Source organism: Thermobia domestica, chromosome 1 (genome assembly GCF_964235325.1).
Source record: "Thermobia domestica chromosome 1, izTheDome1.hap1.1, whole genome shotgun sequence".
Lineage (NCBI taxonomy): Eukaryota > Metazoa > Arthropoda > Insecta > Zygentoma > Lepismatidae > Thermobia > Thermobia domestica.
The window spans coordinates 79,692,592-79,710,770 of NC_137454.1; the positions used below are offsets into that span (position 1 = coordinate 79,692,592).

At 35.5% G+C, this 18,179-nt stretch overlaps 1 protein-coding gene across 5 annotated transcripts in view; it reads right to left on the reverse strand.

Annotated features, from left to right (window-relative positions):
* The window catches only part of LOC145686523 (neural-cadherin-like), a 698,042-nt gene that overhangs the window by 79,447 nt on the left and 600,416 nt on the right, over nucleotides 1–18,179 (reverse strand). For all 5 annotated transcript variants that reach the window (XM_081759947.1, XM_081759925.1, XM_081759936.1 and 2 more), the window contains exon 5: nucleotides 16,567–16,704. In XM_081759947.1, coding sequence (XP_081616073.1) covers nucleotides 16,567–16,704 — 138 coding nt within the window. The remainder of the gene's footprint in view (nucleotides 1–16,566; nucleotides 16,705–18,179) is intronic.

Here is an 18,179-nt window from a genome sequence, read left to right on the forward strand (position 1 = left end):
AAAGATATTACTAAAGGCTCGAGTTTACTATCTTCACCAAATACCCTTACTAAAAGCTCGAGTTTACTACCTTCAAACGGACTTGATTAGCCCGTGCTCACACTCATTCGGGTTTCTTTCAGTTAATGAGACCGAGAGCTTGCCTCACGTGTTTGTACATTTCTGATACACACTGTGAACTTATAGAACTTACTCTATTAGCCCACCCTCCTCAGTGGTCTAACTTCTAGCGCGAGTATTCTTAGCTGCACAATGTCCTGCGTTCCATTCCCAGTGGGAGAAAACATCAAACATTCCGTAGTCGTTTAGATCTCACTTCAAACTGTTGGTCTCATCCTTGTCCGTATAGCCTCGTTGTTAATAAAGGACGTGAATACGAATCAAACATATTAACCAATTCATTAGCCTGTTCATTTGTCTCTTTTGCATACGAATCAAGGATATCTACCAATCCATTAGCCTGTTCGTTTGTCTCTTTTGCATACGAATCAAAGATATTAACCAATCCATTAGCCTGTTCGTTTGTCTCTTTTGCATACGCATCAAAGATATCAACCAATCCATTTTAATATCTTTGCTTCGTCATGCAAAAAGAGACAAACCGAACCGGATTACCTGGATTCGGTTGTCTCCTTGTTCGTATGCAAAGAGACAAATGAACAGGCTAATGAATCTGGTATATGTTTGTTTTCTTTTTATACGAAACAAGGATAACCGATCCATTGGCCTACGCCAGTACATGACATATCAAAGGGAATATCTCCATCTTTCATCCTCTTATTTGGAATTTAGCACCTCCCTTTCAGCACCGAGACTATATGACACATGGACCTACAGTTTACACATAGGATCCGTTCCACACGAAAAAATCGATCATTGGTCTCCTGTATTGAAAGCGCGTACACTAACCATTTAGCCACGCGGGAGCTCATACTTCCATTATCTTACAAGAATTGTCCATATGCTGAAGTAAGAATTTTTAGAAAGATAAAACGAACACATACCCTTTTAAGTTATGTGAGTACACACACACACACTGACATCACAGCTATGTATGGGAAACTATATAGATATTTCCGTTATAGATTGAGGGCGATGAAAAGATGCCTTTGCTACGAACGAAGGAAGGAGGTTTGAGGAATGAAAGCCGGAAAAGGAATGAAGATAGGGAAGAGCAAAAAGAAACGAAAAAGAAGTCACACATAGAAGATGCCGTTGCGAAGAATGGCTACGGGGATCGAATTTCAATGAAGGTTAGACCAACTTGGCAATCTGTAAAAAGAAAAAAATCCGTCTTTTGAACATTTTCAAAATATTTTTTTCTTTTCTTGGGAAAGACGTAAACACAATTTAACGTGCTTGTGTGTGTGTATGTGTTTGTGTGTGTGAGAGAAACATGGCTTTCAATCCTCGTGATGATCCGGTTATCCACAGAAACTGTGATAAGGGCCGTGTTGGCAACACACTCTGCATCATAAGAATGTCTTCAAATACGATTGATCCTTATTTCTATTTCCTGTCCTCTCGCAAGTAAATTTAACATTTGATTCACTGGGAAAATATAAACGAAAGCTATTGAATGTAATTTTTTTGTAGTAATGTAGTTGCCTACAGGATAATGTTTCATACGAAAATAGCCCCGAATATCGTATACAACTGGCTACACCCTCTTTAAACTTTATTTACTCACTTATATGTGCTTTCTCCTTAAGAGACAGCAATTCTTTGGAGAAAATTGAATTAGGAGACAGCAATACCTTGGAGAAAATTGAATTAGGAGACAGCAATACCTTGGAGAAAATTGAATTAGGAGACAGCAATACCTTGGAGAAAATTGAATTAGGAGACAGCAATACCTTGGAGAAAATTGAATTAGGAGACAGCAATACCTTGGACAAAATTGAATTAAGAGACAGCAATACCTTGGAGAAAATTGAATTGGGAGACAGCAATACCTTGGAGAAAACTGAATTAGGAAATTGAATGAAGAGACATCAATATATTGGAGGAAACTTAATTAGGACACAGAAATATCTTGGAGAAAGTTGAATGAAGAGACATTAATATATTGGAGAAAATTGATTTAAGAGACAGATATACTTTGGAGAAACTTGAATTAGAGACAACAATATTTTGGAGAAATTTAAAACACAACAATACTTTGGACGAAATTGAATAAGAGTAGGAAAACGCTGGAGAAAATAGAATTAAGTGACAGCAATACCTTATAAAAAATTGAACTAAGACATAATAATACCTTGGAGAAAATTGAATTAAAGAACACCAATACCTTTGTGAAAATTGAATTAGGAGACAGCAATATCTTGGAGAAAGTTGAATTAAGATACAGCAGTACTTTGAGTAACATATGTATGTATACAAAGAACACAGTACACAAAATTTGATGGTCCTAGTGGTTTTATTTAAAAAGTTACAGTCCATTCTGCAAAACTTATCGAACACTCTTTGTTTTTACATGTATTCCGTATTTTCAGCACATATAAAACACATATTAAGTTAAAATGCATACGCAAAGTGACTGTGAAACTGAACAGCTTGAATCTATTGTGGATGTTACCACAGTGGAAACGAGAAACGAGAACATAATGAGGATTTTTCGGCATTACTTATCTCACTGAGAATGACTGGTCAAGGAATCTCATAGATAGAACTCATTTCAAGAAACACAATCATTTATATTTTTTTTACAACTAAAATTGCATGATTTTTTATATTTTTTTTACAACTAAAATTGCATGATTTATAAGATACATAGGAAAAAGAAAATGAAACTCAACTTTCCAACATTTATTGCAACATCAAAGCGAATACAAATCACTCAAAAACTTGAAAAGGATCAGCAAAAATATGCCGCATCCCGCCTGGGCGCTTATGCAACCAAAATAATTACGAAGTTGTGCTGGTTGCATAAACGAAAGGCGATTTACTGCAGTCCTGCCTGACTGATCAACATCTAAGTCGAACTGCATAAGATAGAAACTAGACATTTGAATAGTACATAGAATTTGTGACGTAAAATATCATTAAAAGAAGATTTTTGGGAATTTAACATGGAAGAGGGTCAATGAGAGCTGCACATTTTATAAAAATGTTTATATCTTGGAGTCCCTAAAGTATAGTGATGAAATTTGGTATTTACTAGGGACGTTACTTGAGGAGAGAAATTGCCCCCAATATTTAGAGAATACAATATTTTAATCAATTGTATACTAATATAATTTTAAAAGACCTGAAACTTACGTTGGTGGAAAAATTTTACCCTTATTACAAGCAAAAATTTGATTACTGTTATGTACACTTTTCATTTCAAATAATTAAACACGCGTTTCAGCGTTTTTTTTTTTTAAATGACTTAGAATCGAAGAAAAGAAGGTGGAGCTAGTTCACTAACATGCCGACATATGAGATGCTCAGATTCCCTGCGAGATTTCAAGTTCACACGAATTATATATCACAGCTGGAGAAGGAAGAACGAAAAATATTGCTCGTGTAACACGCATCGAGGCACCTGCTAGTTTATTATATTATCTGAGTACGTACAAACTTCTACTTTATCAAAAAGCTATTGCAGTATATAACAAGAAATAGAAGTAAACAGTCAAGTGAGATAATTAATTTTACGCACTAAATTTCAAAGTAAGAACATAATATCGGCAGGGAAAGAGGTTATGTAATTTTAGGATACCATGCATGATATTTGGAGAGTGGAAAGGGCGTTGGACTCACGTTCGCGTAGTCCTGGGTTCGATTCCCGCCGATGGGTCCCAATTTTCGGCGCCCAAAAAGCGTCGTGAAGCAAACTGGGGAGTTATGTGAATAAAAGATGTGACGGCAACTAGGTCTAGAAACTTTCTGATACGCCGGTTAGAGACATGGCAACGAAGCACGTTGACCTCGTGTTCGTCCCTGGGTTTGGACGTAGTTCAGCTAGTCGCTGAGAGATGACATTGCAGCAGCTAAGGCTTAAAAAAGGGCCAAGTGGTTTGGTTTGGTTTATGTATGACATTTGGCTGTTTAAGTCCTAGAATAAACACAAATACTTTTAAAAACCAGAACATGTAAATCTTTACAGCAATAACAGTTTGCACAGGAAATATAATACTTAAGTGACCCAGAGTGACATGCCAACACACTTTCAAAATGCCTCACCGAATACGTACGTAATTGGCTAGATCGACAAAACCTTTATGCATACGCATATATGAATATCGATAACTTTACCCACATGAATATATATATATATATATATATATATATATATATATATATATTACACCATGTGTTAACAGTTATAATAGTGAATGTTACTGCATAATACAGGGGATTAGATATGTATTTTAGAAAAAAGCACAGAATCTCAATGTGCAATGAAATAGATGCTGGCACAGACAGCCATTATATACATGATCGCAGAAGCATTTGCTACGAAACAGAGGAATTCTCGCTACATCGGATAATGGGTAAAGCAAATGGTAATGAAGCACACGTGACATGAGAAGTGGATGGCTTCAGGGAGAGAAAAGTGAGGGAAAGACAGAGAGAAGAGAAGAATGTGTCGATAATACGTGTAATTCAATTTTCCGCATTACAATCACATTAGTGGTAGTGTACAACTCTACATACTTGCTTTTGCTTTTACGTACGGTACATATCCGATTAAACGAGTTTAGTCTCCGATATTTTGAGACGAAAAATATTTTAAATTATAAAAGGAAGGTAGGAAAACTCGTACCCTTCTCGTACTTCTATTTCACACTTTTTGATTCTTACGAACAAAGAAAAGTTCTCCACGATGAAAGAAGTATGTTACTTTTATATGACAAAAATAAGGAAGCAAAAAAAGTATGTAATTTCTGAAAAATTCTGCCACATTTTATTATTTTATTTTTTATTGCCTTTTCCGCCCCTCACTTGTTATTCCTTTGTTTTAGTATGCTGGACAACAAAGTTCTGTTTCGCCTGGAATGAAACAAAGACTTTTAGGATAGATCGAGATAAAGACAGAGCAAAGAATATACATTGATATTGATCTGTGCCACACACCAAGGATGAGAGAGAAGCAGCAGCAGAACAGCAGACACTTTTAGTAAATGACCTCTATTCCTATGCTGCTGCCACTCGCTCTTGCTCCCTCCCTCTCTTTCTTGCTCTCTGCCATGAATGAATAAGAGCGGCTCATCACGTACACACACACACACACAAACACACACAAGTCATGGCTCATCTTTCCCCATCCTACCCTATCCAATCCTTCCGTTCTCTGAAACCCTTTCTGCCCTCTATACTCAACTCTCTTTACTCGTCCTTTTGAACAATGAAACACAGAAAGCGATGATGATCATCCTGTGGCAGGTGGAAAGAGAAAAGAAAGAAAGAAAGAAAAAAGGAAAGCATTACCGATTTGATTTTAACATAGAACGCAAGGAAACATGTCCTTGTAACACACACATACATACGTTTATTCTTTTTTTCCCCTTTCTTTCCTTTTTGGACTTCCATTATTACATTTTTTTTTAAAAAAATTAAATTTTCAATCATATGAGGATCAGACATCCTTTTGAATGATATTCTACCGTAGAACAAATATTAAAGCGCATTTCAGGCCAATTTTAAGAGGGACTGGATAGAGTTATGATGGATTAAAAGCTTCGATTTAATATGGACTGTAAATACATTTCATTACATACAGTATACCTCGGAATCTATGAAGTTTTGTTAGAGAAAACGGCACAATGGTACAATGTAAATGACAGTTTCATTAAAGCATCTGTGCCGATTGATCTGTTGTAATTTGTTATATTAATGAACGAAAAGGATATCGATTATTAATATAATGAATTAACAACTTTAATATATCCATGGACATTTCATTGGTACAGCTGCTATAATTTATTTAGCAACAGGAACACTATAATTATGATCCTATGAAATTAAGGTAGTTTAAGATTTCCACTATATTGTGCCAGCAGAAGAATGGTGCAAAAAGGATCTTACTTTGAGAAATGGTGTTAAAAATAACTGGGGGATCAAATTGTGGTGACAGAAATTAACAAACTGAAATTTCGAGGAATGTTTGAAAAAACGGAATATTTTAGTTGAGTTGACTTTAGGATTAACGTCCCGTTCAGCAGCGAGGCTATATGAAACGTGGAACTACTGATTAACGTGGAATCCGGACCACATGAGCTCTCTCCGGGAATCGAACCTGGGTCTCCCACGCCAAAGGCGCGTATGCTAACCGCTTAGCCACGGAGGAGCTCCTCGAAATATTTTAGTTTAACGTCCCAAAATTATGCCCTTTCAGGCTAAAGGAGACGATGATTAAGGCAGGCGAATGAACATGGAAGAATTGGTGGAATGAGAAAGTGGTAGGAAACGGGAGTACCAGTAGAAAACCCGCGGGCACGATGTTGTCAACCATAAACTTACTTGGTTGGTGATCGAACCAAGAACCCCCACGCACCAGACGTAAGCGCTCTACCACTGAGCCATCAAGCCCCCCTGAAATAAAAGACTTGCCCTGGATCGAACAGAGTGCTAGGACAGAATGGACTTCATTTGATAGTTACAATCGAAAGAACTCGTCATAAGCTTTTGGGCAAACCCAAAACAAAAACCCGAGTCGACTGGGAACACAGTTTAACACTAACAAAGTTTATTTATTTTTTTTTTGCTCAGAACTCAACAATCGTTCAATTTTTGGAGAAACCTAACATTAAAAATTATCCGGCATATAACGCGCTGCACCTGCACGCAAAATCACGCATTTTACCCTAGCAGTTAAAAAAAAAAAAAAAAAACGAAGTCAAATTTTGTTACCAGCTTCTTACGTATCAAAAGTCTACTGGGAAATTTGAGCTTGTTCTTTGACAGAACATATTGAAACCACTAAATATAGTTTTCGACCTTTCAAATTCGAATATTATGAATAGGTTTAATCGAGTTTATTCAAGAGATCTTTTCTGAAGGGCGAACCCGGAGCATGAAAATATCTTGCTACTTGAACAGTGGGGTCCGTTCACGACAAAACTGGTATAAGCAAGGCGCTAAGAGCTGATAAAGCAGTCACTGTTGACAATCTGCCGGCTTATGCAACCGGACTAGTGCAACAGTGGGATGCATGTGGATTTGGAGCGTGCAAGAATAACATGAAGACTCTTCAGCACCATTGATTTCTTTAGCAATTTTTTTTATTACAAACGAACACAGCATTTGCAGCGTCTCTAATTTACTTTCTTATGCCTTTTGAAGAGCTTTTCTATGGAAAGCTGACTATCGACCTTCCATTTCTACAATGTCAGGATAAACATTTAGGAATATATGTAATTTGTAAATTTAAATGTTTGTTTTATCATTAGTTCGGTGGAAGGCATTAGCATTACAAGTTTGATCATGCTGATCGGCAAGACTATATTTTAATAATAACAAGTTCTCAGGCAATTTTTTTTTCTAAAAATCGTAACAAAAAAGCTAGTACCTTCATAACTGTCTTGAAATGGGCCTTTAAAAAAAAGAGAGAGAGAGAAAAGTTGGAGATATACACAAAGCCTTCTGCTACAATAATCACATATTACCAACTACATATTTTAAAGCCTCCAGGAAAAAGATATTCTCTAAAATTTTATTTCGTAAACCTCTGATAGCGAGCTCTTTTTTCTTCTCTCTCTCTCTCTCTCTTTTGTGTGATTATAAGGAGCGACAAAATTCTGTTGGATCGGACAGCTAGAAAGTTTTTCTCTCTCTGATTTTTTTAAAAAATTAAAGCAAGAAAAATTCCGAGAAGACAACTTTTCCAAACAAACAAACAAAAAAAACATATATATATATATATATATATATATATATATATATATATATATATATATATAGAGAGAGAGAGAGAGAGAGAGAGAGAGAGTGAAAACGAAATTCGATTGGAAGGACATTTATGTCAAGATAAATGTGGACACAAATGCTATAGGCGGACCATTTCGAAGGTTACGCTGGATCGACCACGGATCGCATCTTTTTCTCTACCATTCAAGCGTATCTGACAACCAACTCAGACTTACAAATATATATATATATATATATATATATATATATATATATATATATATATATATATATATATGAAACTTTTCCTAACTATTGTAGCTGCCAAGTCTAGGCATTGTCCATGTCAAAATGAAAAAAAGGAGAATGCGGATGATATACTAGTAGTTGAAAACAAAGTTTTTGGTTAGAGAGAGAAAAAAACGACAGTGTTTCAACAAAGGAAAAAAGATATGGAGTGTTACCTTGAAAAAAAACTGTAATATTTATGTGAATTTCCACACCACATTTTGAAAGTTATGCATCATGTTTCATCTTAGGGAGGAAAATATTGTTGTTGTCACAAAAGTACTTGAGAGGAAAAAAAAATAATAGAATGGGCTATTTCGTATCAATTCACACACACACTTGGATGTATGTAGATGGATGCATCTTTCTCTTTTGGGTATTTCCAGCTCTTGTTCCATATTTCTTTACACTGTCTGATCTTTAATCATTTTTGACTCAAGAAACTTAACTGTCAACAAATAGAGAACTGACATAAGTTACAACTATGCTGACAAGATCACGACACAAAACAAACTGTCAAGAATTCTTGAAATAATGGTTAGCGAGCGTGGTCTTGGATTCAACTTTCGATGAGCAATTGGGGAATAACTTTAACGAAAAGTACCAAACTCTGGTCCAGAAATCCAATAGTGATGTAGATGGGAATCAATATGCTGATCACATCATCGTCTGGCCTCTAACCTTTCGTGAATTTTTAGTGCCATGGCGTTTAGCTGCTTATACGGTAAGCACATAATACCTCTGGAAATCTGAATTTACCTCACTATACCTAACTTCAAGAATTCTTCGCGTATTGAAAATTTCAGTCATGCTCTAATGACTAGATGCCTTCGACAGAGTTGCACGAAGCACATAAACTACGGCTGAGTACACATTTGTCGCATCACACTATGAAAAAATTATATGTGTCATACGTAAAAACGTAGGTTACATGTGTAAATCTTGTAGCTTTAGACTTAACGTACAAGACTATTTAATATCCTGCAGCAAACAAATAACTTAAAACGTATGTTTTACACGTACTTCCCGAATAAGTGTTCTATCTATACGTACTTTTCGTAAGAAAGAAAGAATCGTATAGAGGCGGTCAGGATCTCACTTACAGATGAACGTAAGCAACATGTAGCTGACGTATGCAATATAAGGAAGACTGTTAAATGTCAAACATTTTGTAGCGGCATGATATAAAATCTAAGTGGGAAAAGAGACATATGGATAATGTATGTGTCATAGAGATTTTCGTAGTAAACATATGGATTCCGTATATTTGTATAATTTACCGCTGTCTTGGTAATGGATTATTCACAGTACATTTTCATTTTCATTCCTAACCCAATACTCAACAAGAACTTTGTTCCAGTTCCCGTAAGGCTGGAATCTCCCTCTTGGGTATCTCTCTTTGGATTTAATGGAAACAATATACTAACAACATATTGTGGTATATTTGATAACACTTTAGATTCCAGATGCATTATAAAAATATTAGTATTTTTTAAGAATTCCACAACTGATGGATTCTCATTCATTAACAAGTAAAATATATTTTTCCCTTCATGGACTTCTCGAGAGAAATACATTGTAGGGTCATGAGAAACATCCTGATTTACAAAAATCATAAAGAAACTGAGGTTTTCTATTTTTGTTCACCATAGTACAAGAATTATAGAAGTCTCATCAAATTATATAACTCGAACCTGCTGCTATTGGTTGCTAGGGCAACTCCAATCCTTCTGCGACTACTTTCAGTCCCCAGAAATCTTCCAATTGTTTGTTTTGATAAATCTATGTTCGAAAAGAAAGTAGTGAAGGATGTGGACTCAAGTTAACTTCCTAAGATGATATCATCACCCCTGTCTTAGTATTTTGGCTACAGGCCTGATAAGAGTGAAGATAAAGCACCCTTTACACAGCTTCACGAATAAGTCAGATGTGACTATGTATGTTAGTCGTATTTAATCTTAAAAAAAAAAAAAAAAAAACAGTCCAATAAGTTTGTTCGAGCCACTGCTTGAGGGTAGGAGATATTGGCTGAGGGATTATTAGTCAATGACAATAAACACGCAGATTTTTTTCTACACGGTTTTTACAATTGCAAGAGTTTTACTTTCCTAATATTAAAGTGGAATAACTTAGACATTTCGATGGTGTATTCGCTTCATATTTAGTACTGTGTATATACGGATAGGACACGTGTTAACTCTCTCTTTATCTGTGGACATACACCTCAAACTACATTGGATATTGAACCCGGGTCTCTGTACGTAAAATAGAAACATTAACTATTTTGCCAGCCGAAAGCCTATAGTTTGTATGTATAAATTTGTTTGCAGAAAAGATAAAACAAAAATCGTTTATTACTATCCATGTCTTTAATTAGACGTAGGACACTGAATTAATATATTATACACACGACACTTGCTTGTGTTACATACATTTAGTACACCTCTCAAGTAGCTTAGCCGTGTATGTCCATCCATTTGGACCTCCGAGATCATAGGGCACAGAGAAAATGAAAAACGTTGAAACACAGGCCGGATGTTGATGAATGTGTATGCACTTCTTTTTTTTAAATCCTTTGTTTTGTTCCCGTCGCTTTGCAGATGACGCATTTTGTCTGTCACCATTTTAACATTTATTACAAGCCTCGTCAGGTGGTACATACCAACACACACTCTCCCTCACATACACATATACAAAATATGAAAGAAAAATGTACACGAGGAAAAGTTAGCAAGCAGGAAATGGTTGCCCATTTAAACACGAATGCTGCTGAAACATTAAATCAAAATTAATACTCTTAAGAATGAAATAAGGCATTAGAATGTATAACACCTCACTTGGATACTTTATATGATTTACAAAAGGTGTGCAAAGTGACTTTGGTTAGCGGAACTTCTACATATATATACACAAAAGAATATGAGTTTCATTTTACGTGAAACTACGGTACGTGTAGATGTTCAAACTATAGGAATCCAATATATTGAAACCGGAAAATCATTCATTTCCGGACATAACAGAAGGATAAGGACGGAAACCAAACATATTCTGGGGACACTCTAGGTCTCAATACTCTACCGAATATTTCTCAATAATCCAAGACGACCTCATATTTAAAAAAAAAAAAAAAGAATTACAAAAATATATCTACAGCACATACTGGTTATTTTTCTCAGAACTTACTATAAAACTAAAAAAAAAAAAAAAAAAAAATCAGATACATATCTTCCTTAGTCTTCCTGATTGGACGGGTCCACTGAATCTACGAAAATTCAAGGCTAAAGCGGTAAGCAAGGAAGAGAGCAAAGTTTGAGTTTAGTGAAAGCTCGTGATTTAGTTCAGTAAGGAGAAGTTTTACATCATATATTCCTAAATATGGCCGACCCCATCAGAATTGTCATTTCAAATTTTGACAGGGGAAGGAGACAAAATTAGCAACCAACATAGAAGTTTCACATCTTTTCGTCTTGGTTAATATACAATTCTTTAAAAAAAAGCATGCGCTTCTCAAACTTAGAGAGGCCTTCTCTCTGCTTTTCCCAAACGACACCACCGGACTCCATATTTTTGAGCACGGAATTGCGGCGATAAAAAAGCCCTCTTCCTAAGTTCAGAAATATACAGTATATAGGGTGGTACGCAAAATTGCAGTTGGGATTTCGCGCATGCGGGCTAGTACCTTCATCTGTTGGTAAGCCACAGACGCCATTGTGGGAACATTTGATCGTGTTTACGTTTAGTTTGTGAGTAGTTAATATGCCTCCGCCGATTGAAAATCAAGTTGACTGTGAAATACGCAATGTGATTCATTTTCTTAGAACCAACAACGTGAAAGCGCCTGATTAGTAAACTTCATCGCCAGATTAGTAAAGTGTATGGACACTTTATTAGTAAAGTGACACAGTAAGTGCATTAGTAAAGTGACACAATAAATTCTACGACGTATTATGAGACTTCACAAAAACTGCGTCGTGCAATCCAAAGCAAAAGGCGTGGTATGGTGAGTAAGAGGATCATTTTGCTTCATGAGAATGGCCATCCACACGCGGCAATTCAAGCTCAAAATATCATCGCATCATTTGGCTGCGAACAACTTGATCATCCTCCGTAGAGTCCCGATGTAGTGCCCAGTGACTACCACATGTTCGTGCACTTGAAGAAGTATCTGAGTGGTCAGCACAACGACGACAATGATGAGGTCACAACGACCGTGTTGTAATAGTTGTAAAATCAGGCGGCAGACTTCTATTAGGATGGTATTCAAAAGCTAGTTGTACAATACGATAAATGCCTTAATATTGGTAGAAACTATATAGAAAAATAGATTAAGGTACAGGCTTTCACGCAAAAATCAAATTATTACAAAAAGTATATTTGTTTTCTTTTTATTTCAAAACAATACTTACTTAAAAGAAGAAGCTTCGTATATTCGAATAATCATTTTAAGCTCTTAGTTTAATATATGAGACATAGATCTTCAATTTAAATTACGACTGGAATATAGTACCTCCCCCTACCAGGCATCGAACATGAGTCCTTCGCAATGAAAAAGAGAACGATAAACGTTAAGTTGCGAACTATTATTTTATAATTGGATCTCACTAATTATAGCATACTTTATAGCCTTTATTATTTGGTCGACAGAGACATAACTCATAACATAATTTCCCAATTTGTCTCTTTCAAACGAAAATGGGTCAGAGAGAGAGAGAGAGAGTGAGAAAGAGAGAGAGAGAGAGAGAGAGAGAGAGAGAAAACGTGATCAAGAAAGAGAGAAAACAAACTACAAATATCTCTCTTCTTTTCTTTCTTTCTTTCTTTCTTATACCCTGACTTCACATTCGTGGGAAAATTTCTTGTGTTATGATTTATTAGCGAACATGTCTGCATTTATTAATTAAAAGGGATAAATTATACCCTTGGGGGCGAAACGACTGTCAGCACGATTTGGCTTGGGACATTTATAACAACATCTTGACAGTTCTATTGTGTTCTTTCTTCTTCTTCGTTCGAGTGAAATGAAGAAATAAGAAGACATACACACAAACAAATAAGATTTAGAAAAAAAAATCAAATAAAAGAACGAAACAAGAGGTTGGCAGACGAAAATAATTTGAGTTCTGAAAATTGCCTTCTGAGAGAATGGTGGGTGTGTTTGTTCTCTTAACACAAGAGAGACATTGGTTACTGGAAGTAGTTCAACGAAAGATAATCCAGTTAAATGACACAAAAGAACAACATAATATTCTTTTATGATATAATATATACAGGGTGTTAGAAAAATGTGTCACGATATTTTGAGAACGGATTCCTTACATCAAAATAAGAAAAAAAAAAAGGAATCATATGGACTTGTGCTCAAAAGTGGAGAGTTTCGGAGTTATAGGGTGTCGGAAACGTGAAACAAATGATCTTTAAAAGTTCATAGTTCCACTACTATGGGACTTGTCGTAGTCGGGTCAGAACATCGCTGAGGAACTGGTATGTGAATCATCCAAATATCCATGTTTAAGAATGCTCCAGTAGATGCATACTAATTTTTAGAGAGGTTGGTGGAGAGTACTCCCAAACAGATTCTAAAAATGATTGTGCAAGTACTGAAGATTCTGACAGATGGATATTTGGATAGTTCACATACCAATTCCTCAGTGATGTCTTGACCTGACTACGATCCGTCCTATATTAGTGGGACTATGTATGGACCTTTGAGTTTCATTTTTTCACGTTTACGCACCCTTATAACTACGAAACTATGCACATCCGACCACAGGTCCATATAAACTTTTCTTATTTTGATGTGAGAAATCTATTCGCAAAGTACTGTGACTAATTTTTGCAATACCCCGAAATTTTCTTAATGCTTATCATTGTGTATTGCTGTGGGAATCTTGATAATTTTCTACGCAAGTGGGCACAATACAGTACGAATGAGAAGATGAACAAATTTATTACGACAAAAAACAAGAAGATAATTTGAACTTTTACCAGAAAACGTCTAATTACACAATGTTCTATATTATATATTTTTAAATAGTGTTCAGCATGTATACATTGTTTCCATTTTCATTATGTATCCTTGAACACGTTATGTGGACACACATCTTTAGTACGTATTACCTTTGCATAACGTTTGGAGACTCAGTAACGCAGTCGATAAGGCATCTAACTGCCAATGAGGCAGATCGGGTTTGATTCCCGGTGGCAGGAAGATTTTCTCTTTCTAATGCGACTCTGGGATTCAGCCAGGCTCTTTAAAATGGGGCAACCTGGCAGGAGGATGGGAGCAAAGGAACTGGAGCATGGTGCCAACATTACTTTTATGAGTGTCGAAGTCAAGAAAGAATATGGACCCTTTACCTTCATATATAACGTACTAGAGGTCTGCACGGGCCAGGCCTGACCCGTGAATTTATAATTGAGGCCCGACCCGAGTCCGAAATATGTTTTAGCATTTAGGCCCGAGCTCGTGTGTTAATGAAATGTGACCGAAATGAACCCAAGTTACAGAAACGTAATAACTAATGCAAAATTGTATTTTTATTTACAGCAAATAGAGGTTTAATTTTGCAGTTGTGCTTTAAAAGTTCTTCAGAAAGAACGGTCCAGTGAATATCGTTGTACGGTATATTTACAAAGGTAGGCCCGAGAAATATAGTTGTATATTTAAAAATTTACGGTCCAGGCCCGAAGTGGTGATATATGCTTTGTAGGCCCGAGTATGGCCCGCGGTCCGGGTCGGGCTTAAGCCCGCGGGCTAGGCCCGAGCCCGTACAGACAGATTTATAGCGTACTTCCAGTATAATTTGTTACAGATACGTTCCAAAAAACCTGCATAATATACGCTACTATGGCTATATCAAGCGACAATTTAAAACTTTACAGTATAAAATGAAATATTTCAGGTTAACATCTCACAATTATTCCCTTTAGGCTAAGGAAGATGATGATTAAGGCTAGTGAATGATGATGGAAGAATTAGTGGAATGAAAATGTTAGAGGAAACGGGAGTACTCCAAGAAAACTCACGGACACGCATTTAACGGGAGCGTTTAATGGGGAAAGATTGTCCAAATATGACACATAGATCTTATTGAGTAAAACATAATTATATACGTCAGCGTTAAAATCTCATGCATAGTTTTGTGAAAAAAAAAATAGAGAAAGAGAAGCTAATTAATTTGTAAACCTAAAAAATCAAGCTAAACAAGAACCATGCCACTTATTTAAGTGAAACTGGTACGAAAACATACACCCATTAAACTTTTCATTTGATATGACACTAGCAAAAGACGATATAGTACGGTTAATGAGATAAAGCCTAAATTTATCATTAATATTTAAATGTTAATGAAGAACATCATAATCTAGTGATTAAAGCGTTCGACTCACATCCTCGTGGTCCCGGATTCGATTCCCGGCCGGTGCTTCTCAATTTTCGGCATTTAAACAGCGTCGTGAGGCAAAATTGGGGAGTAAAGTGGATAAAAGACTTGACGGTCACTAGGTATAGAAAGCTACTGATATGCCTGGTACAGACAGGATGACGCAGCACGTTGATCACAAGTTCGTCGATAGGCTGGTAGTAGTTCAGCCGATCGCTGACAGATGCCGTTGGAGCGGCTCAGGCTTATAAGGGCTGTCATGTCAGTGTTTTTTTCTTCTTAAATTTTAATTTCCATTTAACTTAAATATTGTCCAAACATAAGATATACTTCATTCGATAGATCACTTGGAGATAAACAAAATAACATTTTATTTTGAAGGTAAATTCTTATTTGTAGTTTTTAAGAACATTGTAGAAAAAAACCTTTGCGGCGCTAAAATGTATGCCATTTGTTTACAGTATTAAATAATAAAAAAATCAATTTTCTGGACGAAATTATTTATATATATATCCTATACATGTAACAAGATACACTGATAATTTGCAGATTGCTGTTTGTCTTTTCTCACGGATACTCTTTACACACAAACACTACTTGGAAAACTACACGCAACTGTCCAATCTAAATACAAAAGATGATCCATATCTCTTTAGTATATGGAATAGGTTGCTTTTCACTATGCTCTGTACAACCAACTCCCCAACACGAGCCTCAGTGAGCATTCCGTCAATAAAATTGTTCCTCAGTTTTGGTTTCACATCTAACTACTGTACAGTTCCACATCAGCTTTGAAAACGGAAGCAATCAGAGCGTTGCAAAACGTTAGCATCGAAAACTAAACCGCGGACGATGTCAAACCCAGACTAATCTCCATATACAACGGTTGAAAATCCAACAATTTAAATAGTACATCCTTCACAGCCAAGTTTTCATTTTACAAACTACCGTAGCTCTAAACACACTAAAAAATTACACACGACACACAAAGAAAACAGAAAGGAAGAAACAAATTTTAAGACAAAATGAAATTTTAAAAGAGACAAATATTTGTACTTACTTTAAGGACGAAGATTTCTCCTGTAGTTTTATTGATGTCGAATTTACTATTGGCAGGGTTATCAGGATCAATTCCTTGTCCCGTCAAGAAATACACAATGTCCTGAGGTCGATCCTTGTCACCATCTGTTGCTTGTACCTATATTGCATTATAAGGGTACAGTGTTAACAGTTAAATTATTATTATTTATACATTTTTGTAGTTAACTATTACATTAGGTGTGCTGATAATTCAAATTGTTTTTGATTTAAAGATGATTCGAAAGCAGTAACACTTTTCTAACAAACAAAAACAGCTAACTTGCATAAGTGAGAAATTTACGAAGTAATAATACGAATACATTATTGTATTTTTATGGTTTCATAAATATGAGGTAAAGTTAAGTAGGTGGCTAACAGGTTTAACTGCGTTTAAGTAGCCAATTTAACAAGATGTATATACCCTCTTCATGTTCTTTTGTGAATAACTTCCGAGTAAGTCGGTTTTAACTTCAATTTTAATCAATTTCAAGTCAGTTGTCTTTAATGTAGAAAATGTCAGTTTGTTTTTTTCCGAAGACTACTAGAAATTATTTCAATTAGTCGTTCTATTCGGAAGTTATTGACGAAACATCTTGGAGACTGTGTACACTTATTTTTGCTAGTGACTGTACAAGAATATCAACACCTATACAGTTTATCTGAATTCTTAACAATAAATTTCATTACTATAGAAGATAGTATAGGAAAAACTTTAAAATCGTTTCCAATGTCTGTTGTGTTTTAAGTTAATATTTATTTACTAATCTATTACTCTTGTAAACGGAAAATAAGAAAAAATACACAGCTTCTGAGCAAACCACAAGTTTTTAGAATTAAAATATCGATATGTAACAATTTCGCCAACTAAACTAACTAAACCTTCAGCTTCATCAGACACATTATCTTACATGTCTGATGAAGCCGAAGATTTACTTAGTTGGCGAAACTGTTATATATCGATAATTTAATAAAAACATTGCGTTTCTCTAAAAAGCTGTGTGTTATTTCTGTTTTGGAATACTAAAACAACACTTAACATGAATCAGACAATTCTTGTAAAGTGAATGAAAACTGAGCCTAACTACTAACACAGTAACTTTTTTTTTAAAAAAAAATATAGTTTGACCTCATTCGTGGCAAAGCGGTTAGCGTACGCGCCTTTAGCGTGGGAATTTCGGGTTCAATTCCCGGCGGAGCTCATGTGGTTCGGATTCCACGTTAATCAGTAGGTCTCGTCTCATATAGCCTCACTGCTGACGTTAAACTCCAAATCAATCAATCAAATCTTTTATCTAAAGTGTACTATTTCTAATTCACATTTTAAAAGTAGAAGAAAATGCAAAGATACTAAAATTAAGATTGACTAGACAGTATTTTGAAATTCAAGATTATAAACGGGGAAGTTAAACACTGTATGTTCTAATTTTACTATATATATAAATACCTACACACATACACACGCACACGAAGTTCAGTATGGAGTTCGGCTAAATCACATTAATTTAATTCGTGAAAAAGAAGAAGAAAAAGAAGGACGAAGACGAAATAGACCTAAAAATTCCATATATATAGAGCTCTATATTAAAGTAAACT